The sequence below is a fragment of the Prionailurus bengalensis genome, chromosome A2, assembly GCF_016509475.1.
Source record: "Prionailurus bengalensis isolate Pbe53 chromosome A2, Fcat_Pben_1.1_paternal_pri, whole genome shotgun sequence".
Taxonomy (NCBI): Eukaryota; Metazoa; Chordata; class Mammalia; order Carnivora; family Felidae; genus Prionailurus; species Prionailurus bengalensis.
In genome coordinates this window covers 144,533,253-144,551,524 of record NC_057348.1, presented here as the reverse complement: position 1 = coordinate 144,551,524, position 18,272 = coordinate 144,533,253, and the positions used below count along the sequence as shown (strand labels likewise).

General features: G+C 44.5%; 2 protein-coding genes across 5 annotated transcripts in view; both read right to left on the bottom strand.

Annotated features, from left to right (window-relative positions):
- Positions 1-17,980, bottom strand: part of FAM71F2 (family with sequence similarity 71 member F2) — a 27,833-nt gene extending 9,853 nt beyond the window's left edge. The window contains exons 1-2 of one of the 4 annotated variants that reach the window (XM_043589450.1): positions 17,873-17,980; positions 168-352 (exon numbers count right to left, since the gene is read on the bottom strand). In XM_043589450.1, coding sequence (XP_043445385.1) covers positions 168-331 — 164 coding nt within the window. In that variant the 5' untranslated portion in view covers positions 332-352; positions 17,873-17,980. Of the gene's footprint in view, positions 1-167; positions 353-2,978; positions 3,264-16,138; positions 16,247-17,872 lie in introns of those variants that run through there. The other 3 variants (XM_043589449.1, XM_043589448.1, XM_043589447.1) reach the window with 3 other exon arrangements.
- HILPDA (hypoxia inducible lipid droplet associated) lies at positions 15,867-18,272 on the bottom strand. The gene is given in 3 exon segments (XM_043589451.1): positions 15,867-16,538; positions 16,541-16,764; positions 17,873-18,272. Coding segments are annotated over 3 exon segments (459 nt in total). The 5' UTR covers positions 18,073-18,272; the 3' UTR covers positions 15,867-16,503.

The following is an 18,272-nucleotide window of genomic DNA, read 5'->3' as shown; positions in this document are numbered from 1 at the left end:
CTGGTATATCCAGATACGAAAGACATGTTTTTTAATGAATGAATTCTACATAGTTTATACACTATACATCGTGTATACACATAGCTTATATACTGTCCTTTCTTTTTATCTAAAATCCAGCTGCAAAACAATGCGGTCATCCCACCCCTTCTGCAGCCTTTCTTTACCTGCTGAGGGTGACCACTGGAGCACAATCAGGTGAGCTCCAGGTGGAAAACTGACCCTGGGGCCAGGTGACGTTGGCCATCAGGAGGACGTTGGGGAGTGGCAAGGAGGGCACTGAGGAGGTCACCCCGAGGATCACAGTGGTAGAACCTTCATAGACATCCATCCAGCTCCCGGGCTTAGTGACCTGGAAATCAGCCCAGGTACATGGGTCAGGGAGAAAGAGGAAGGCAAGGGTGGGAGAATACAGGTGCTGGAAAGCAGCACTTTAACTCGGGGACATGCTCGGAGCAAGTGTGCGGCACACTGGCCTGGGCAATGACCAGCATCCATCCTTTTTGTGGGTCTCTCCAAATAGACCAGCTCATTGGCGACAGGAAACTGTGTTGCCCTCCTTTGCATCCTCTGCATTATCCAACGTTAAAGGGAGGCATTAGTAAGAAAAAGCTGAGAGGCATTGACATTTTATTCCCCCATCCTCGGGTAGAAGCAGCCAGCACAGGTTTCCAACGATCTGGAAGGGAGATTGTGTAAAGAAGGTTCCAGAAGGGGAGGAGAGTGAGGAAAGAGCTAGTGAATGGGGCAGACCCAGGCAGCCCAGCCTGAGGGACGACTGGGGAGCTTCCCGCAAGATGAGGGAGGGCCCGGCTTGTTGCTAGATCTCGTGAGAACCTGTTCTCTTGCAGCATCAGAGGCAGCCCAGGGAGACTGGATGCTTTGCACTGGGCACAGTATTTCAGCTAAGACACGCCCGCCTCACTGTCCAGGGCGGGCAGAGAAGCCTCCAAGGAACCACAAGGACCAAGGTAAGGTAAGGAACATTTGAGGAGTGACCGACCAGAGAGCCTTCTCCCAATGTTCTAGACTTTGTAGGACCATTGACACCATTTCACAACCGTGGTGGAGCCGGGGACAAGGGGAAAGCCCCAGGAATAACAGAAATTTCAGTTCCCATGCGCCTGACTAGATGGTGCTCCTAAGAAAAGTCCATTTTCGTTTTGAAGGAAAAAACAAAAACAAACATTTCTTGGAGCCCACAGTGCGGAATGACACTCACATGCACTACGAAACACAGGGGCGGCACACATTGAGAGTAAGTGCTAAGTAAAGGTTTGTGAGTGATGTTTCTTCCAGGTGATGGCAGAGAGGTGATACTGAGGAGCGGGGAGAAAGGGAGCCACCTAATTGTGTGGGGCGATTCCTTTCAGGTCAACTTTTCACTCTGCCACGGGGCAGCTCCAGCAGACAGGCTTTGCCCTCCCCGGAACAGTCCGAGTTTCCTGCTGCATGAATCACTAAGTGTCCACCCAGAGAATCTACACAGTTTTAATAGCAGGTCAAAGAGAACGGAGTAAGAGAATAAACCTCCTGCCAAAGCCTCACACCCAGATAGAAATGACTGGAATTCGCTATCCCGAGTCTGGATCTGCCACGTCCCTGCTCTTCCTCCGCTGAGACTGTGTCAGGAAGGAGCACCCCCGCGGGCTGCCAGCTGATTGCCCCACTCTGCAGTCCCCTGGGAGCAGTGCAGGAGCCGGGGAGCACTCGGAGCGGCGAACCGGCTCTTTGAAATCTGGGGGGCTCCGTCAGGGAGTAGCTTGCTGCTCCGTGAACGCGTCTTCTAATTGAGCTCAAATTGTCTCCACTCTCTCCTGTGACTCCTCACTGCTTTGTGACCCCACCACATGGATTCCTGAGCACAGACCCTCCCTATGGGTTCTAGCCTCCCACTTTCACCCAGGTAACTGAAGTCCCTTGGCCTGCAGTGTCCTCCCTCTGCTCCTCCACTTACCAAAGTCTTAGGGATACCTCCAAGAAGGGCTTCACCTCCTCCTCTGGGGAGCCTTCTTCAACTGCCAAACTCCAAAAAGTGCGCTGAACTCCCTGGACACTAGCACCCTTCTCTCTGCTCGTGCTTTAGGGATGAGCTGGTCCAAACCACCTGCCAGAGCTTTCTTAGCAGTGACCATGTTATAACATGCCCTTTAAACTGACGAATCCATGAGCTCCTTGGCCAGGGATACCATCTGATCTCTCTTTGCATCTCCTGCCCCGCACACAGCACACAGCACACAGGCCATGAGAAGCTGGTCATGCGGCACTTGCAAAGGAGCACAGGTATGCAGATCCCAGCTAGACTCCTAGAGGGAGGTAGGTGGGCAGGCCCTCAGTAAGATGTCACACGCACTTTTTTTTTTTTTTAAGGTAACCTCTACCCCCAACATGAGGCTTGAACTCATGACCCCAAGACAGAGTCATATGCTCTACCCACTGAGCCAGTCAGGTGCCCCAAGATGCCATATGACTATCCCATACTCCCAGTGGCCTCATGCTTCCCAGGCCAAAAATGCTAACTTCCAATGGCCATAGCACCGCCTTTTAGGGGATATAGAATCTGGGCAAGGCCGATTCTAGGGGCTTGGCTCTCAAACAAGGCTATTTCTAAACCATCCCATGGAGAGGAGGTTGGGTTTCAGAGCAGGGATTCTAAAAACAACCTTCATTCCCTCTAACCAACCATTCCTTCCCTAGTGGCCCATGGACCCTGCCTGCAGGGTGAGCCCTGAGGTCCCCTTTTGCAGTCTGTAGTTCTATTTCCTGAAAGCATATGACCTTCAAGGAGCCCCATCATGCTGTAGGCACAGACCGAGCTGAACTTGGGATCCAGACCCTCTGGTTGTCCCTAGCCATAGCAGCCTCCTTCTCCTCCCCAGGGCTTTCAGAGGCCTTTTTGGACCAGCACTTTTGGACCAACCCTTAGGAACAAGTTCTGGAAAGCGGAAGAAAGCGGGTTCTGAGCTGCACACAGGTACCTGGATAAAGTTGCTTTCAAATACCACCGAGTCGGAGAACAAGTTGAATTCTGGAGAATGAATCAGTTGACAAAGAAGGCCATCTTCCACCCCCAGATCCACTCCAGGGCCTGGTTCCCTGACCTCAGGTGGGAGGCCCCTAATTTTACTCATTGGTTCTTGGGAAGAATGGGCTGGAGAACATCTCTGGGGCTCCACTCAGACCCAGCCCAATTCCAAGGTGTTGGTGTGACCACTGCTCCCCCCAACCTCCACAGCTCCCCCTCCCCTCCTGACTTACAAGCTGTCCGCCAGGCCAGGGAGGGCCTGTCGGCTCACAATGGCAGGCATGACATCAAGGAATGTGACGGGTAACAACAGGAAAGGAAAAAAAGAAGACGCAAGGGAGGATTGGGGATAAGCAGAGCTTTTTTCTCCCCTTTCCTACGCACTACAAACTAGCAGTAACAGTAGTCTATTCCATTTTTCACTCAGTTTCTCTGCATACATGAGGAAAATGCACTACGGTTATGGCAAGACAGTGGTGAGCTGGCCGGAACAGCAAGGCAGTTTCTCCAGAAACCCACAGCCTTCAATCCTCTCCCCAGATGGCAAAGCCCCTCACAAAAACTTTATCTGTGTGAATTCCCTGAAGTCAGGCTCTCCCCGGGCCAGAGGAGCTCGGGACGAAGACGAGTAATTCACGCCAATCTTCCCTATCTCGTTTCATGGGAGAAGATGAGAACTTTTTGGAAACACCGGGCTGTTAACAAGGCAAAGAGGCTTATTTCTTTGGGAATAGTGGGCAGATGAGGAAGTGCAGCACAGTGGCGTGCTGGAGCCAGCACAAAAGAGACCCGTGAAAACGATTCGGATTTTCAGGCATTTTACGAGCCATTGTTAAACATAGCCAATAGTAAAAATTTCACTACGGAAACTTACACTTCAACAAATTATACAAAAGCAAAGGTAATGACCCAAACTCACCACTTCTTAATTGTTTTACTATATTTTACTACTCTCTATACCCTTGAGGTTATTTACGTCGATTGTATCTACAGGGTAGAAACGCTGTGTGATGCTGCACTACCTCGTCCTATCTTCTCGGGGTGTGTTGGTCACTTCATGTTGGTCACTATCTTGAAACCAGCCATGTTGGGAGTTATTTACACCATGGAAATCAATTAAGCCTCGATTTATTGTTTTGTTGGCTGTCTAAAGGGATAAAGGGGTGCCTGGATACCTCAGTCGGTTAAGCGTCTGACTTTGGCTCAGGTCATGATCTCACGGCTCTCGAGTTCAAGACCCACGTCGGGCTGTGCGCTGACAGCTCAGAGCCTGGAGCCTGCTTCGGATCCTGTGTCTCCCTCTCTCTCTGCCCCTCCCCTGCTCACACTCTGTCTTCTGTCTCTTTCTCTCTCTCTCTCTCTCAAAAATACACATTAAAAAAAAAATAAAGGGATAGAAAAAATGTTGATGTAAATTGCGTGTGGCTGTTGCTGTCATATTGTAGGCACACAGAAAATCTGAGGAGTCTCAGTAGCTTTCAGTATTTGAGAGCTATTATCTGATTTAGCAAAGAAGTTGCCGAAGTCACTGATGAACGTGTAAAGTTCCAACATACACCTAGGTTAATTCACTTTCATCTTACTCGTTAACGTAAGTGGAAAAATCAGCCAACATTCAGGTCGGAACTGTACTTGTCAGTTGCGTTGGTTGGCTAGGAATACAAGAGTTTGACAAAAACCAGGGAAAGATTTCTGTGAGAATCAATTGGCTATATGAAACGTACAAGAGCACTGTGTATTTTATTGTTAGTTGTAAATTGGGTGCTATACGCACTTTACGTCAGTAAAACTGTAGAGAAAACATACATACTTATATGTATGCATATATGTACATATATATACATACATATATTATATATTATGATATGATTATAATATATAATATGACTAATTATAATGTATATTAAATTGTAGTTATAATGCATATAACACTATACATATCGTATATGTATATATATGTAATAACATGTGTATGCATGTATGATTATTATTTTACATATTATATGTATATCCCCACTCAGAGACCTGGTGTGAAACATTTACTAGTGTACCATTTAGTGGCACCAACTCCTCCCCTCCCCTTGCAATCTCCTATCTTTGGTACCAGGAGAAGAAACTTCCACTTAAAGACTTCTTCAGGATGCATGAAGTTGAGGAGGAGTGAGTTATTAGTTATCCTCTCAGACTAGGACTGGATAGCTACCAGGCATTCTCACTTTGGTGTTTGTACAGGAGCGAGCCAAGGAGGTAAGTTGGTTCTCTCATGTCTTTTAAACCCTCAAGACACACGGGCACAATCCTCCTGTGACCAGAGTTAAATTTCCTGGTGCTTCTCTTAACATAGGGTGGGAGGCCTGCTTCTCATTGGTATTTTTCCAAACCTGTTACATCAGAGGCAGAAGTTTGTATCGTAGTGGCTTATTTCTTTTTTTAAATTTTTTTTTTCAACGTTTATTTATTTTTGGGACAGAGAGAGACAGAGCATGAACGGGGGAGGGGCAGAGAGAGAGGGAGACACAGAATCGGAAACAGGCTCCAGGCTCTGAGCCATCAGCCCAGAGCCTGACGCGGGGCTCGAACTCACGGACCGTGAGATCGTGACCTGGCTGAAGTCGGACGCTCAACCGGCTGCGCCACCCAGGCGCCCCTCGTAGTGGCTTATTTCTTCTTAAGACTTGCTCATCGTGGGGCACCTGGGTGGCTCAGTCGGTTGAGTGTCTGACTTCGGCTCAGGTCGTGATCTCACAGCTCGTGAGTTCGAGCCCCGCGTCGGGCTCTGTGCTGACAGCTCAGAGCCTGGAGCCTGCTTCAGATTCTGTGTCTCCCTCTCTCTCTGCTCCTCCCCTGCTCACACACTGTCTCTCTCTCTCTCCAAAATAAATAAAGATTAAAAAAAAAAAAAAGACTTGCTCATTGGAAGCGAAAACTAACACAATTTTTTATTGATGCAAAGATTATAATAGTAGAAATTCAAATATTCAAACAACCTTCAAGGTCATTATTTTGGCTTTTTTTTGCATTATTTTACTCTCTGTTCTTGACATTTTTTCTCCTTTCCTTATAAAAGGTAAATGTCCATCAATAGAGCACCAGTTAAATTATGATACTTCTATATTAATGTTTTGCAGCCATTAAGATAAGGCAACTTTACATATACTGATATGGAATGATTACTGAGACCTATACAGTTAGAAAAAGATGAAAAACAGTATATATAAAATGCTATCACTTGGGTAAAAGGATTTAAAAAAAAGGATATGCTTGAACATGCCCAGATCATTTCTGGGAGGATAAAAATGTAGGGCATTGGTAATGGTGGTGAAAAAAGGACTTATTTTTCACACTTTATTTTTTGTACTGTTTGAACTATTTACCATAAGCAAGTGTTTCCTTATTAAGTAAATTTTAAAAAGTGGTAAAGAAATTTCTTGTACATGGCTCTACAAATATTTGCTGAGAAGCAACTATGTACATAGTATGCTACATACTGGAAGAATCATTATTAGCTCTAAAAGTAGTCTGACCAGAGTTGTGGACATGTGGTCAGGGCTGTACTGAACATAACTGTTTACTTCCTGAGATAAAGACACATATTTGAATAAATACGGGCTGGAAGACTTCAAATATATAAAAACCTATAAACCTACATCTACACAAAGAGTAAGCAACCACTAGCAATTCGAAATACGTGAGTCAACACTTTAATATATATACACATATAATTTTTGAAGTTCTTTAAACAAAAATTGAATGTTTAAACATGGTAACAATGCAGGGGCATCTGGGTGGCTCGGTCGGTTCAGCATCCAACTCTTGATTTTGACTCAGGTCATGATCTCACAATCATGAGCTGGAGACCCATGTCCGGCTCCATGCTGAGTGTGGAGCCTGCTTAGGATTCCCTCTCTCTCTCTGCCCACGCCCCACTCTCTCACTTGCTCTTTCAAAATAAGTAAACATTTAAAAATTTTTAAGTGATAACAATGTAGTATGAAACGTTAGGTTTAGAACATACATAGAAGTAAAATATAAGACAAAAAGGAACAGAGGATGAGAGGGGGAAATAAAGGTGTAGTATTGCAGGGCTTTGGTATTATACCTGAAGTGATAAAATACTATTTGAATTTTTTTTTTTTTACATTTATTTATTTTTGAGAGACAGAGTGACGCAAAGCGTGAGCGGGGGAGGGGCAGAGAGTTAAGGAGACACAGAATCAGAATCAGGCTCTGGGCTCTGAGCAAGAGGTCAGCACAGAGCCTGATGCGGGGCTCGAACCCACAAACTGTGAGATCGTGACCTGAGCCGGAGTTGGATACTTAACTGCCTGAGCCACCCAGATGCCCCGATAAGATACTATTTGAAGTCAGACTACAATAAGTTAAAGATGTTTGTTGTAAGTCCTAGAATAGAGGAACCATTAAAAAAATTAAACAGAGATCGATAGCTAATAAATCAATAGTGAAGACAAAACGGAACACTAAATAATTCACAATCCAAAAGGAAGTAAGAGGAAAAATGGAACAAAGAACAGATGGGAAGATAGGAAATAGAAAATAACAAGATAGAAGATTTAAACCCAACCCTATGGATAATTACACTAAATTTAAATGGCCTAAACATTCCAATTGAAAATCAGATATTACCAGTCTGTATAAAAAGGAGGGCACAACTAGGGGCGCCTGGGTGGTGCAGTCGGTTAAGCGTCCGACTTCAGCCAGGTCACGATCTCGCGGTCCGTGAGTTCGAGCCCCGCGTCAGGCTCTGGGCTGATGGCTCAGAGCCTGGAGCCTGTTTCCGATTCTGTGTCTCCCTCTCTCTCTGCCCCTCCCCCGTTCATGCTCTGTCTCTCTCTGTCCCAAAAATAAATAAACGTTGAAAAAAAAAAAATTTAAAAAAAAAAAGGAGGGCACAACTAAATGCTATCTGCAAGAAATCCACACTATATGAAGACACATAAGTTATAAGGATAGAGTAAGATAAAACTTTGCAGCCACTAATCGTATGTTAGCTAAGGTGGCTATACTAACATCACATAAGGAAGACTTCATGACAAGGAATAATACACCTTGATAAAGAGGGACATTTAAAGAAGATAAGGGGCTCAATTTAGTAAGACATAACAATCCTAAAAGTATATGTATCCAATAGCAGAGTTTAAAAAAACACGAAACTAAAACAGGAAATCAATAAGGATACAGAAGACTTCAATAACTATCAGCCAACTTTAAAAAACTGTCTTAATGTTTATTTTTGAGAGAGAGAGAGAGACAGAGAGAGATGGAAAGCATGAGTGGGGAAGGGGCAGAGAGAAAGGGACACAGAATCCGAAGCAGGCTCCAGGCTCTGAGCTGTCAGCACAGAGCCCGATGCAGGGCTCGGACCCACAAACCGTGAGACCTGAGCCAAAGTCGGACACTTAACCGACTGAGCCACCCAGGCGCCCCACTATCAACGAACTTTATGTAATTTTGTAAAAAAGTTGTTTTGTATTTTTTAATACTTTTGATAAAAAATATTTTGTACACTTTCTGTAAAACACAGCTCACTCAATAGCAGAATCGACATTCTTTTCAAGTGCACATTGAACATTCACCAAGATACACCCTATATTGAGCCATAAAATAAGTCTCAATAAATTTTGACTAATTAAAATTATAAAGGTATGTTCTGTTAACATAATCAATGAAATTGGAATCAATGAAATCAATGAAAGAAAAAATATTTGGAAAATGTCAAGGTATTTGGAAATTAAACAACCTACTTCTAAAGCTAATTTTTTAAAAAAAATATTTTAATGTTTATTTATTTTTGAAGGAGAGACAAAGCATGAGTAGGGGAGAGGCAGGGAGAGAGGGAGACACAGAATTCCAAATGGGCTCCAGGCTATGAGCTGTCAGCACAGAGGCCAACGCAGGGCTCAAACTCATGAACCGTGAGATCATGACCTGAGCCGAAGTCAGACACTTAACCAACTGAGCCACCCTGGTCCCCCCCCTTTTTTTTTTAATTTTTAAAGTTACATTTTTTAAAAAGAGCAGTTGGGGTGCCTGGGTGGCTCAGTCGGTTAAGCGTCCAACTTCGGCTCAGGTCATAATCTCAGAGTTTGTGGGTTTGAGTCCCACATTGGACTCTGTGCTGACTGCTCAGAGCCTGGAACCTGCTTCGGATTCTGTGTCTCCCTCTCTCTCTGCCCCTCCCCCACTCACACTATGTCTCTCTAAAATATAAACAAACATTAAAAAATAATTAAAAAAATAAAACAGCAGCTAAATTTCTAAAAATTGAAAAACGTATAGTTCGTGAGATCTAGAAAAAAAAAGGAAATATGTAAATTGCCAATCTGAAAAAAAGGAGGGAACATCACTATAGATCTTGTGCACTTTAAAAGTATAATATGGAAGTAGTTTTAACAACTTAATGCCAGTAAATTTGGCAACTTAAATGTTCTATACTAATGTCATCACACAGATATTACTAAAACTTAGGAAAAAATGACTTAAAAAGAGATTTAGGAAAAATCAAATAAATATACATTCATAAAAGAAACTGAATTTGTAATTATCTTGCCACAAATAAAACTCTAAGCTCATATGTCTTCACTGGACGAGCCTATCAAACTTTTAAGGAAGAAAGAATATTAATCTTTTTTTTTTTAATTTTTTTTTTCAACGTTTATTTATTTTTGGGACAGAGAGAGACAGAGCATGAACGGGGAAGGGGCAGAGAGAGAGGGAGACACAGAATCGGAAACAGGCTCCAGGCTCTGAGCCATCAGCCCAGAGCCTGACGCGGGGCTCGAACTCACGGACCGCGAGATCGTGACCTGGCTGAAGTCGGACGCTTAACCGACTGCGCCACCCAGGTGCCCCGAAAGAATATTAATCTTATATAAACTCAGGAAATGGAGTAGGAAACAGTTCCCAACTCATTTTATGAACCCAGCATTACCAAAATCAGATAAAGACAATGCAAGAAAAGAAAGTAACAGACCACAAACCAGCATTACTCATGAAGAGAGATACAAAATTCTTTATCAACAACAGAAGGAAAGATATACTATGTTCATGGACTGGAAGATTCAATATTAAGATGTCAATTTATCCCAAATTGATCTATAGGCTGGGGGCACCTAGGTGGCTCAGTTGAGCATCCAGCTCTTGATTTCCAGCTCAAGTCATGATCTCACAGTTTATGGGATTGAGCCCAGTATCAAGCTCCATGCTGATAGCACAGAGCCTGCTTGGGATTCTCTCTCTCCCTCTCCGCCCCTCTCTCAAAATAAATAAAAACTTAAAAAAAAAAAAAAAAGAAAAGATCTGTAGGCTCAATAAAATCCCAATTAAAATTCCAGAAGGCTGTTACAATAGAAACTGTAAAAGATTGTAGGCATTTAAAAATTAAAATTGTGAACAAATAACACATTCATGAGGTACAAACATCATAAACTTTCAAATGGGAGAGTGAAGAGCTCCTTCCCACCCTCATCATTGGCTTAGTTCCCATCACACTTGCCCCAAAATGAAGCCACTGTTGTTATTTTTTCTATTCTTTTAGAGTGTACACATACTTATAACAGTATAATACATTTAACTTTTCTATCCCTTCTTACATAAATGAGTACACTATTCTAACAAGTCTTATGAACATATTTTCCAATTTAGAATTCCTCAGATTAAATAAAACTACCTACTTTTATCAATTATTTATTTCTCCATTTCATAATGTTAAGCAACAGGGAAAAAAAGAGTCCAAATTGCATTCATACTATTACAATATAGCAATGTCCAATGTGTATGAAAAAGGTCTAGAAGGAAACACAATAATAAAAAGTTAATGTTTAAGTGATGAATTATGAGTTATTAAGTTGATATAGGTTTGCCATACAAAGCAAGTCAAGTCTGAGGCATTACTGACAGTCTATGGGCAAAGCAGCATGTAAACACTGCAAGTTACAGTCATTTCATAATTTTGATTTGTAATAATAGGTTTTCTTAGAAAAAAAAAATCTCACATGTGCCCACACAAGAATTACCTTGGGGGTGAAAAAGCACATTGTTGACATATTTTGCTACACTGCATTTTGGAGAGTTCTTAAAAAAAAATCATGTTGGGGGTGCCTGGGTGGCTCAGTCGGTTGAGCGTCCGACTTCAGCTCAGGTCACGATCTCACGGTCCGTGAGTTCGAGCCCCGCGTCAGGCTCTGGGCTGATGGCTCAGAGCCTGGAGCCTGTTTCCGATTCTGTGTCTCCCTCTCTCTCTGCCCCTCCCCCGTTCATGCTCTGTCTCTCTCTGTCTCAAAAATAAATAAATGTTAAAAAAAAAAAATCATGTTGTAGAAAAAAGAGCTGCATACTAGGAAATTACCACCCATTAATTCAATGTTATTGTCTAACTTACTTAGCTTCCATTTCCTCTGCAGTCAAATGAAGAGATCTACGCTGTCCAATGTAGTGGCCACTAGCCATGTGTGACTACTGAGCACCTGAAATGTGGCTAATCCAAATGAAATATGTTCTAAGTGTAAAATACCAATATAAATACACACTTAGTACCAAAATAAAATGCAAAATATGTATCTCATAGATAACTTTTTAAGTTGATTACATGTTGAAATAATGTTTTTTAATATATTGGGTTAAATGTGTTTAAAATATCTTTTCCTGGGGCGCCTGGGTGGCTCAATTGGTTGAGCGTCCAACTCTTGATTTCAGCTCAGATCGGATCCTGTGGGATCAAGTCCCGTGTTGGGCTCCGCGCTGAGCATGGAGCCTGATTAAGATTCTCTCTAAAATAAAAAATATTGTAACAAATGATATATATATATATATATATATATATATATATATATATATATCTTTTCCTGTTTCTTTTTAATGTAACCACTAAACAAATTTTAATTACCTATGTGGCTTGCGTTACATTTTTATTGGACAATATTAGACTAGATCATATCTTCCATCCCTTAATATTCTGATATCTATCATAAACTGTAGAGGCACAGCCCTTCAAATCCAGAAAGCATTACACAGCATGGATTTAGTGTTTCCTTCTTCCTTAGCCTCCACTAGATGGCACTAGTGCTAAGACTTCAATCTAATAACCGGGATTTAAAATTTGTACTTACCAGTTTTCTAAATACGCTCTGGGTGCTTAAACTCATCTCCATGTCCTTTGCTCATGGTTCCCTCTCGTGGGAAACTCTGAACTTGGGTACCTATTCATTTTTAAAAATTCAGATCCTCTAAGAAGCTTTCCCTTAATATCTGCCTCCTGCTAGTCAATAACTTTATGTACTCAAATCCTGTACGCGTTATTTCTATCACAGAATCTTGAGAGGTTATGGGTTTGTTTATGTGTCCCCCCCCTCCCCCGCTGTCTTATGCATGTTATCTGAAGTAGGTAGTAATGAAATCTTAGTCAATGCATGGTACCCAGTAGGTGCCAAAGGCAATGTATCAGTCAGGATAGGCCAAGTTATGCTGCAGTAGCTTAACACAACAGAGGTTTCTTTCTCATTTATACTACATGTTCACCAGAGATGAACCAGAGATAAAGGGCTCTGCTCCATGACTTCCTCACTCCAGGACCTACATTAATGGAACAGCTGCATTTGGAGCATTGATAGTCACTGTAGTGGAGGGGTAGAGGGAAAAAGAAGGTTAAAGGTTTTGGAGGTTTTTGAACCAGTGCTTAAGTGTTCCAGTTTAGAATTAACACACATCACTTCTACTCACAACTCATTGGCAAGAACTAATTCACGGCCCTGTCCGACCACAAAGGTGTCAGGGAGTACACTTCTATCATGTGCTTGAGAGGCAAGGGCAGAAATACTTGGAGAACATTAATGAGTACCACTACTGAACCTTCTAGTGAATAAATCATTCAGCTCACTATCCCTCCTGCAGGTGGAATCCATTTACCATACCTCCCCCGAAGGAGACAATCCAATAATTCCCTTCAGCCACAACATCAAGGCCAAACTGAAGAATCTCCAAGTGATGCACAATGGTTTCTATACCAGTTTTGGATGTGGCTTGAGATGGAGATCTATAAACTAAAAAGACAAGCCATGTGCTTCCACACATCTAATAAATATTGGTGGAGGGGCGCCTGGGTGGCTCAGTCGGTTGAGCATCCGACTTTGGCTCAGGTCATGATCTCACAGTTTGTGGGTTCGAGCCCCACATCAGGCTCTGTGCTGACAGCTTGCTCAGAGCCTGCAGCCTGCTTCAGATTCTGTGTCTCCTTCTCTCTCTCTGCCCCTCCCCCGCTCATGCTCTGTCTCTCTCTCTCTCTCAAAAATAAATGTTAAAAAAAAATTAGTAAATATTGGTGGAATGGGGACACGATGAATGCACTGAGGGGAAAGGGGGAGAATGGGAAACACAGCAGCCTCATGATTATGACGTGCCACTGAGCAGATGCAGTGAAGTCCCCTTACCCCGAGGAAGGGAATATTCCTTGATTAGGCCCCAATTCTGCTTCCTAGGAGTACTGCCTTGGGCAAATGTACTCTCTTTTAAGCTACTGAGAATTTAGGGTTGTTGCTGCAGCATAACCTAATCTAATGTGTCCTTGACTGATAAGGAGACAGGAATGTGTGTGTTGCAGGGGGTAGTGGGGGGGAATGTTGCATGTTAAAAAAAGAAAAGGCCTTAGTATGTGTGACATTAACTTACTTGGAGGGCAGCAAAGAGATCTTATTGAAAGAAAGAGGACAACTCATGTTATACAGTAGAAGAGTATCTGGTAAAACTGTTGTCTACAGTAACTTAGAAGACACACATTATTTAATCTATCTAGTAAGAGAAAGTCAGAGAACAGAATTTTAGCAGCCTGAATTGGATACTGTTGGTCACCATCAACAAAGTACAGAATTAGCTCAGACAAGACCTGAACTGGCTAGTTTGCAAGCAGCACAAGGGACGCAGAGAGACTACAGAAATCAACGGGCTTGCAGGGTTCACAGAAGCAACGGCTTCTCATCCCTAACTGGTTAACAGATAAAGCTGAGAAATGTTTGGAATGACAGACGCCATTTTGAACTCATGTTTTTCAGGTAGAATAACTGATTGGCCATCTTACCCATCTAATTGCCTTGACCAGGTTTACCTATACCTGTCCCAGTTTTAGCTCTGATAAGTACTACACCCCAGAAAACTCCTCTGCCAAGCAAGTGGGGACAGCAGGTGACCCTACTCGTAGGAAAGACTGTAACAGTGGTATGACCATCTTATCTGTTGTTAAAACCTAAAACCTCCAAGTAGATCCAACTGTCTTAGAGCAAAGACCTCAAAGGTTGTGGCACCCTGTAAACCATTGCAGTTAAACCGCTTGGGGAAGAGACTTAAAATGCAACTCTCCCACTTAAAATTTGAAACATACCAAAGGAGTCGGAGAGATGTGAGAATAAGAAAATATATCATTGGGGCGCCTGGGTGGCGCAGTCGGTTAAGCGTCCGACTTCAGCCAGGTCACGATCTCGCGGTCCGTGAGTTCGAGCCCCGCGTCAGGCTCTGGGCTGATGGCTCAGAGCCTGGAGCCTGCTTCCGATTCTGTGTCTCCCTCTCTCTCTGCCCCTCCCCTGTTCATGCTCTGTCTCTCTCTGTCCCAAAAATAAATAAATAAACGTTGAAAAAAAAAATTTAAAAAAAGAAAATATATCAAATTTAAGAAATCTGTCTAGGAAAACTACTGGCACATGAAAGTGCCTGAAATCAGAGATAAAAAACCAACTATAGTTTTGATTGTACTATGCTGCTGAAACACAAGTTCACATAACCCCAGCCATCCACAAAGGATCAGGGAGCCCAATCGTACTATGCACCCAGAAGGTGGGAAGCTGGAAATACTTGGTAAATAGCACCAGTGACCACCACCATGCAATAAATAGAAGTGACGTCCAGGGGCACCCAGGTGGCTCAGTCGGTTGAGTGTCCGGCTTCGGCTCAGGTCATGATCTCACAGTTCGTGAGTCCGAGCCCCACATTGGGCTCTGTGCTGACAGCTCAGAGCCCGGCGCCTGCTTCAGATTCTGTCTCCCTCTCTCTCTGTCCCATCCCTACTCATGCTCTGTCTCTCTCTGTCTTAAAAATAAATAAAACATTTAAAAAATAATTTGAAAAATAATAATAAAAAAAGAAGTGATGCCCAAACCACTAGCTTCTAGCGTGTGGCACTTAAGCTTCAGAACAACCCAGGAAGCAAAAGTAGTTCAGCAGAGAAGACCATATTCCAGTCTTACCCTTGGGCAAAAGTAAATCAAACTCACCTTACATAAAATAACACAAATCAAGAGACTGTGAATGGATCTATATTACGAGGGACAGAGGAGTGAATGCACCTGAACATGGAGGAGTGGTGGATACAAGTAGAAAAAAAATAGCTCTCCATTTCTGTATAAAAGCCACGCTGCAGAGATCTGGGAGTGAACAGAAACAACTGTTGTGAGATGTGGGCATTTTACCAAATGACTTGGAGAACAGGGTTGAGCCCTCCTTACTTCAGCAGTGCAGAAGGAAAAAAACCAAGGCCTACTGGACTGACAGTCTCCTTCTCCCAGAGACAGAAGGCGAGGGTGCTAGAATAATCATTTTTCTTTAGAAATGGAGAGTCAAGAGAATACTGGAATATTCTTGGCCCAGGATCAGAAGACTTGTTGATATGAGGCAGACACAACTGCCCTGGCCTCCAAATCCAGGTGTATTTACCTTATGTTTTAAACAAAGTGTTTTAAGTACTTTTCTGCTTCTAAGTTTTTAAGATGTCAAACCCCAGATCTAGGAATTAAGACCCTTCCCTACCACTAATTTCAAGGGCAGAGGTCAACATGACACAAAGTAGAAATATATACTCAACTTTTATTTCATTAGAAATCCATTTAAGCCACATGGTGGCCATAATGCCATGTCCTGAGCAGGCTTTGTCATCCCAGTGTCCCCTTCAGACTGATATTCACAAGTTCGCTGTATGTTGGAGAAAAGGCATTTAACATGTGAAACAATGAGAATTGGACACTATTTCATCATTCCCCCTCCCATACACCAACCCATACATCACTTCCACACAGACAAGCTCTCATGGAAGAGAGGCTGAACACCAAACAGACTGACCATAAGACGCGCAAGTCCAAAGGAACTCTTGGCAGATGTTGAGGAAGCAGGGACGAAAACGACACCATCTCCCAACGGCTGAACATGAAGCACAAGCCCCTAGCTAAGAGATGTCAGAGAACTGTTGTCAAGGACACCAGAGGGTACAGCAGACCCCGGGAAGAGTGACATCATTCCATCACAGTCATAGGCAACCCGTTCACATCGGACAGGCTCTTTTTCCAGGACAGGAGCATCCAGACGGAGAGGCCCTTCAAGGGCCTGGTAACAGTTCTGATAATACTGATGTTCGGAGCCTGCCTGCGCAGTTCCTGCCCGGACCCTGCCTGGTGTTCCAAGGTTAGAGCCGGTGGAGTGAGGTCTTATCACACCCCTCTGGATGGATGGTCTGGAAGGCCCTAGGGGTCTCTGTGCTGGCTGGTTGACTTCTGGTGGTCCAGGAGCTCCCAGGTAACGGGCTCTCCAGTAAGCCTCCCAGGGACTCCATCAGTCTAACGAAAATGGAGAGCAGGGTCAACACCACACCTAAGAGATAGAGGTTCAACAGAGGCTTCATGGCTGAAAGGACCCCACACTCCTCTGCAGAGCAGTAAAGCTTTCTTCCACTTCTGGAAGGCCTCTGGATGCTGAGGAAAGAGAGGTGTGGTTAACCTATAGCCTTCTGGGATATGCATGCATCTGACCCTGACTTCTGTCTTCCTAGGGAGCTAAGACAGGGAGACAGGTACCAGCGCATGTTCTTCCGCAACAGAATCTCCCAGCATATTTACACTATAAACTCCATGGCCCCAGAGCTAGACTTACTTCTGGGGCTAACTCAAAAGCACTCCTCAAAACTTTTACATCTTCTAGGGCACCTGGGCGGCTCAGGGGTAAGCTTCCCCCCGACCCTTGATTTAGGCTCAGGTCATGATCCCACGGTTTGTGGGTTCCAGCCCAGCATCGGGCTCCGACAGCACAGACCCTGCTTGGGATTCTCTCCCTCTCTGCCCCTCCCCCACATGTATGGGTGCCCTCTCTCTTGAAAGTTTAAATAAACTTTAAAAAAAACAAAACAAAACAACTTTCACTTCTTCTAAAGCAAAACCTTTTTACTCCTCCCGCCTGGTGCAAAGCACAATCCCTGTGCCACAGCTCAGGGCACAGAGGGGCCAAAAATCTTCCAGAACCGAGTCTGTTTCTGAGGGAGGAGTTGTAAGAACATGCCCTTGAGAAAGCAACCTGTCCAGAGGTCTCCCTCACATCTCAGTCAGGTTCCTGTTAATCATAAATTTTTTGATAAGTAAAAATAATTCTAAGACAGTCAAATCTATCTAGTTCACTTAACAACTACGCCCTGAATAGTACAGTGTGTTAGGCGCTCTGCAAGGTACTACGGCCACACGGGGTCCGGCAGACACGAACCCTGTCCTCATCGGGAGGACAATCTAAGCAAGAAGAGAGGCAGTTACCACCCACCCACCGCGCCAAGTGCTGTGACAAGAAGGGTTCTTCGGGAGGGCAGGACTGGGACACCTAATCCAGCACTAGCGAGCTTGGGGAGGGCGTCATGTAACACAGGGTCATCCCTGAAAACACAGCTGGAGCGGCTGACTCTCGGATCCGAGTGGAGGCGGAGCAAGGAGCACCCGCTCCAGGCAGCGCGGCCCCAGGCCAGGAACCCGAGGCGGCCCGAGGGGCACGCAGCCCGGGGAATAGGGGCGGGAAGGCGGGGAAGCCCACAGGGTCGCTCACCTCCAGGAGGAAGGGCCAGGAGCCGTCCACTCGCGGTAACAGCGGGTCGTGCAGGAGTCGAGAAAGTCAGCCCCGGGACAGAGCTGAATCGCAACCAATAAGATTCTCGGGGCACAAAAGCGCAGCCCTCCGCAGGCAACACCGGGAGGCCGCCCACACCGCCCACTTATAGCCACGTCCCAGCCCCGGAGCCCGCGCATGCGCACTGGGGCCGCACGCACTCGCTCGGACGCACGTCCGCGGCCCCGCCCCCAAGCGGGGCGGTCCGAGGTCGGGGTCTCGGAGCCGGGCTCTCAGTCCGACCTGTTTGGGAAAGAACGCAACTTGGGGTTCTGAGTCACTGAGATCGGCAGTAAGGTCAGCGTGTGTGTTAACTCGGACTGCTTTTTCCTGCTGCAGG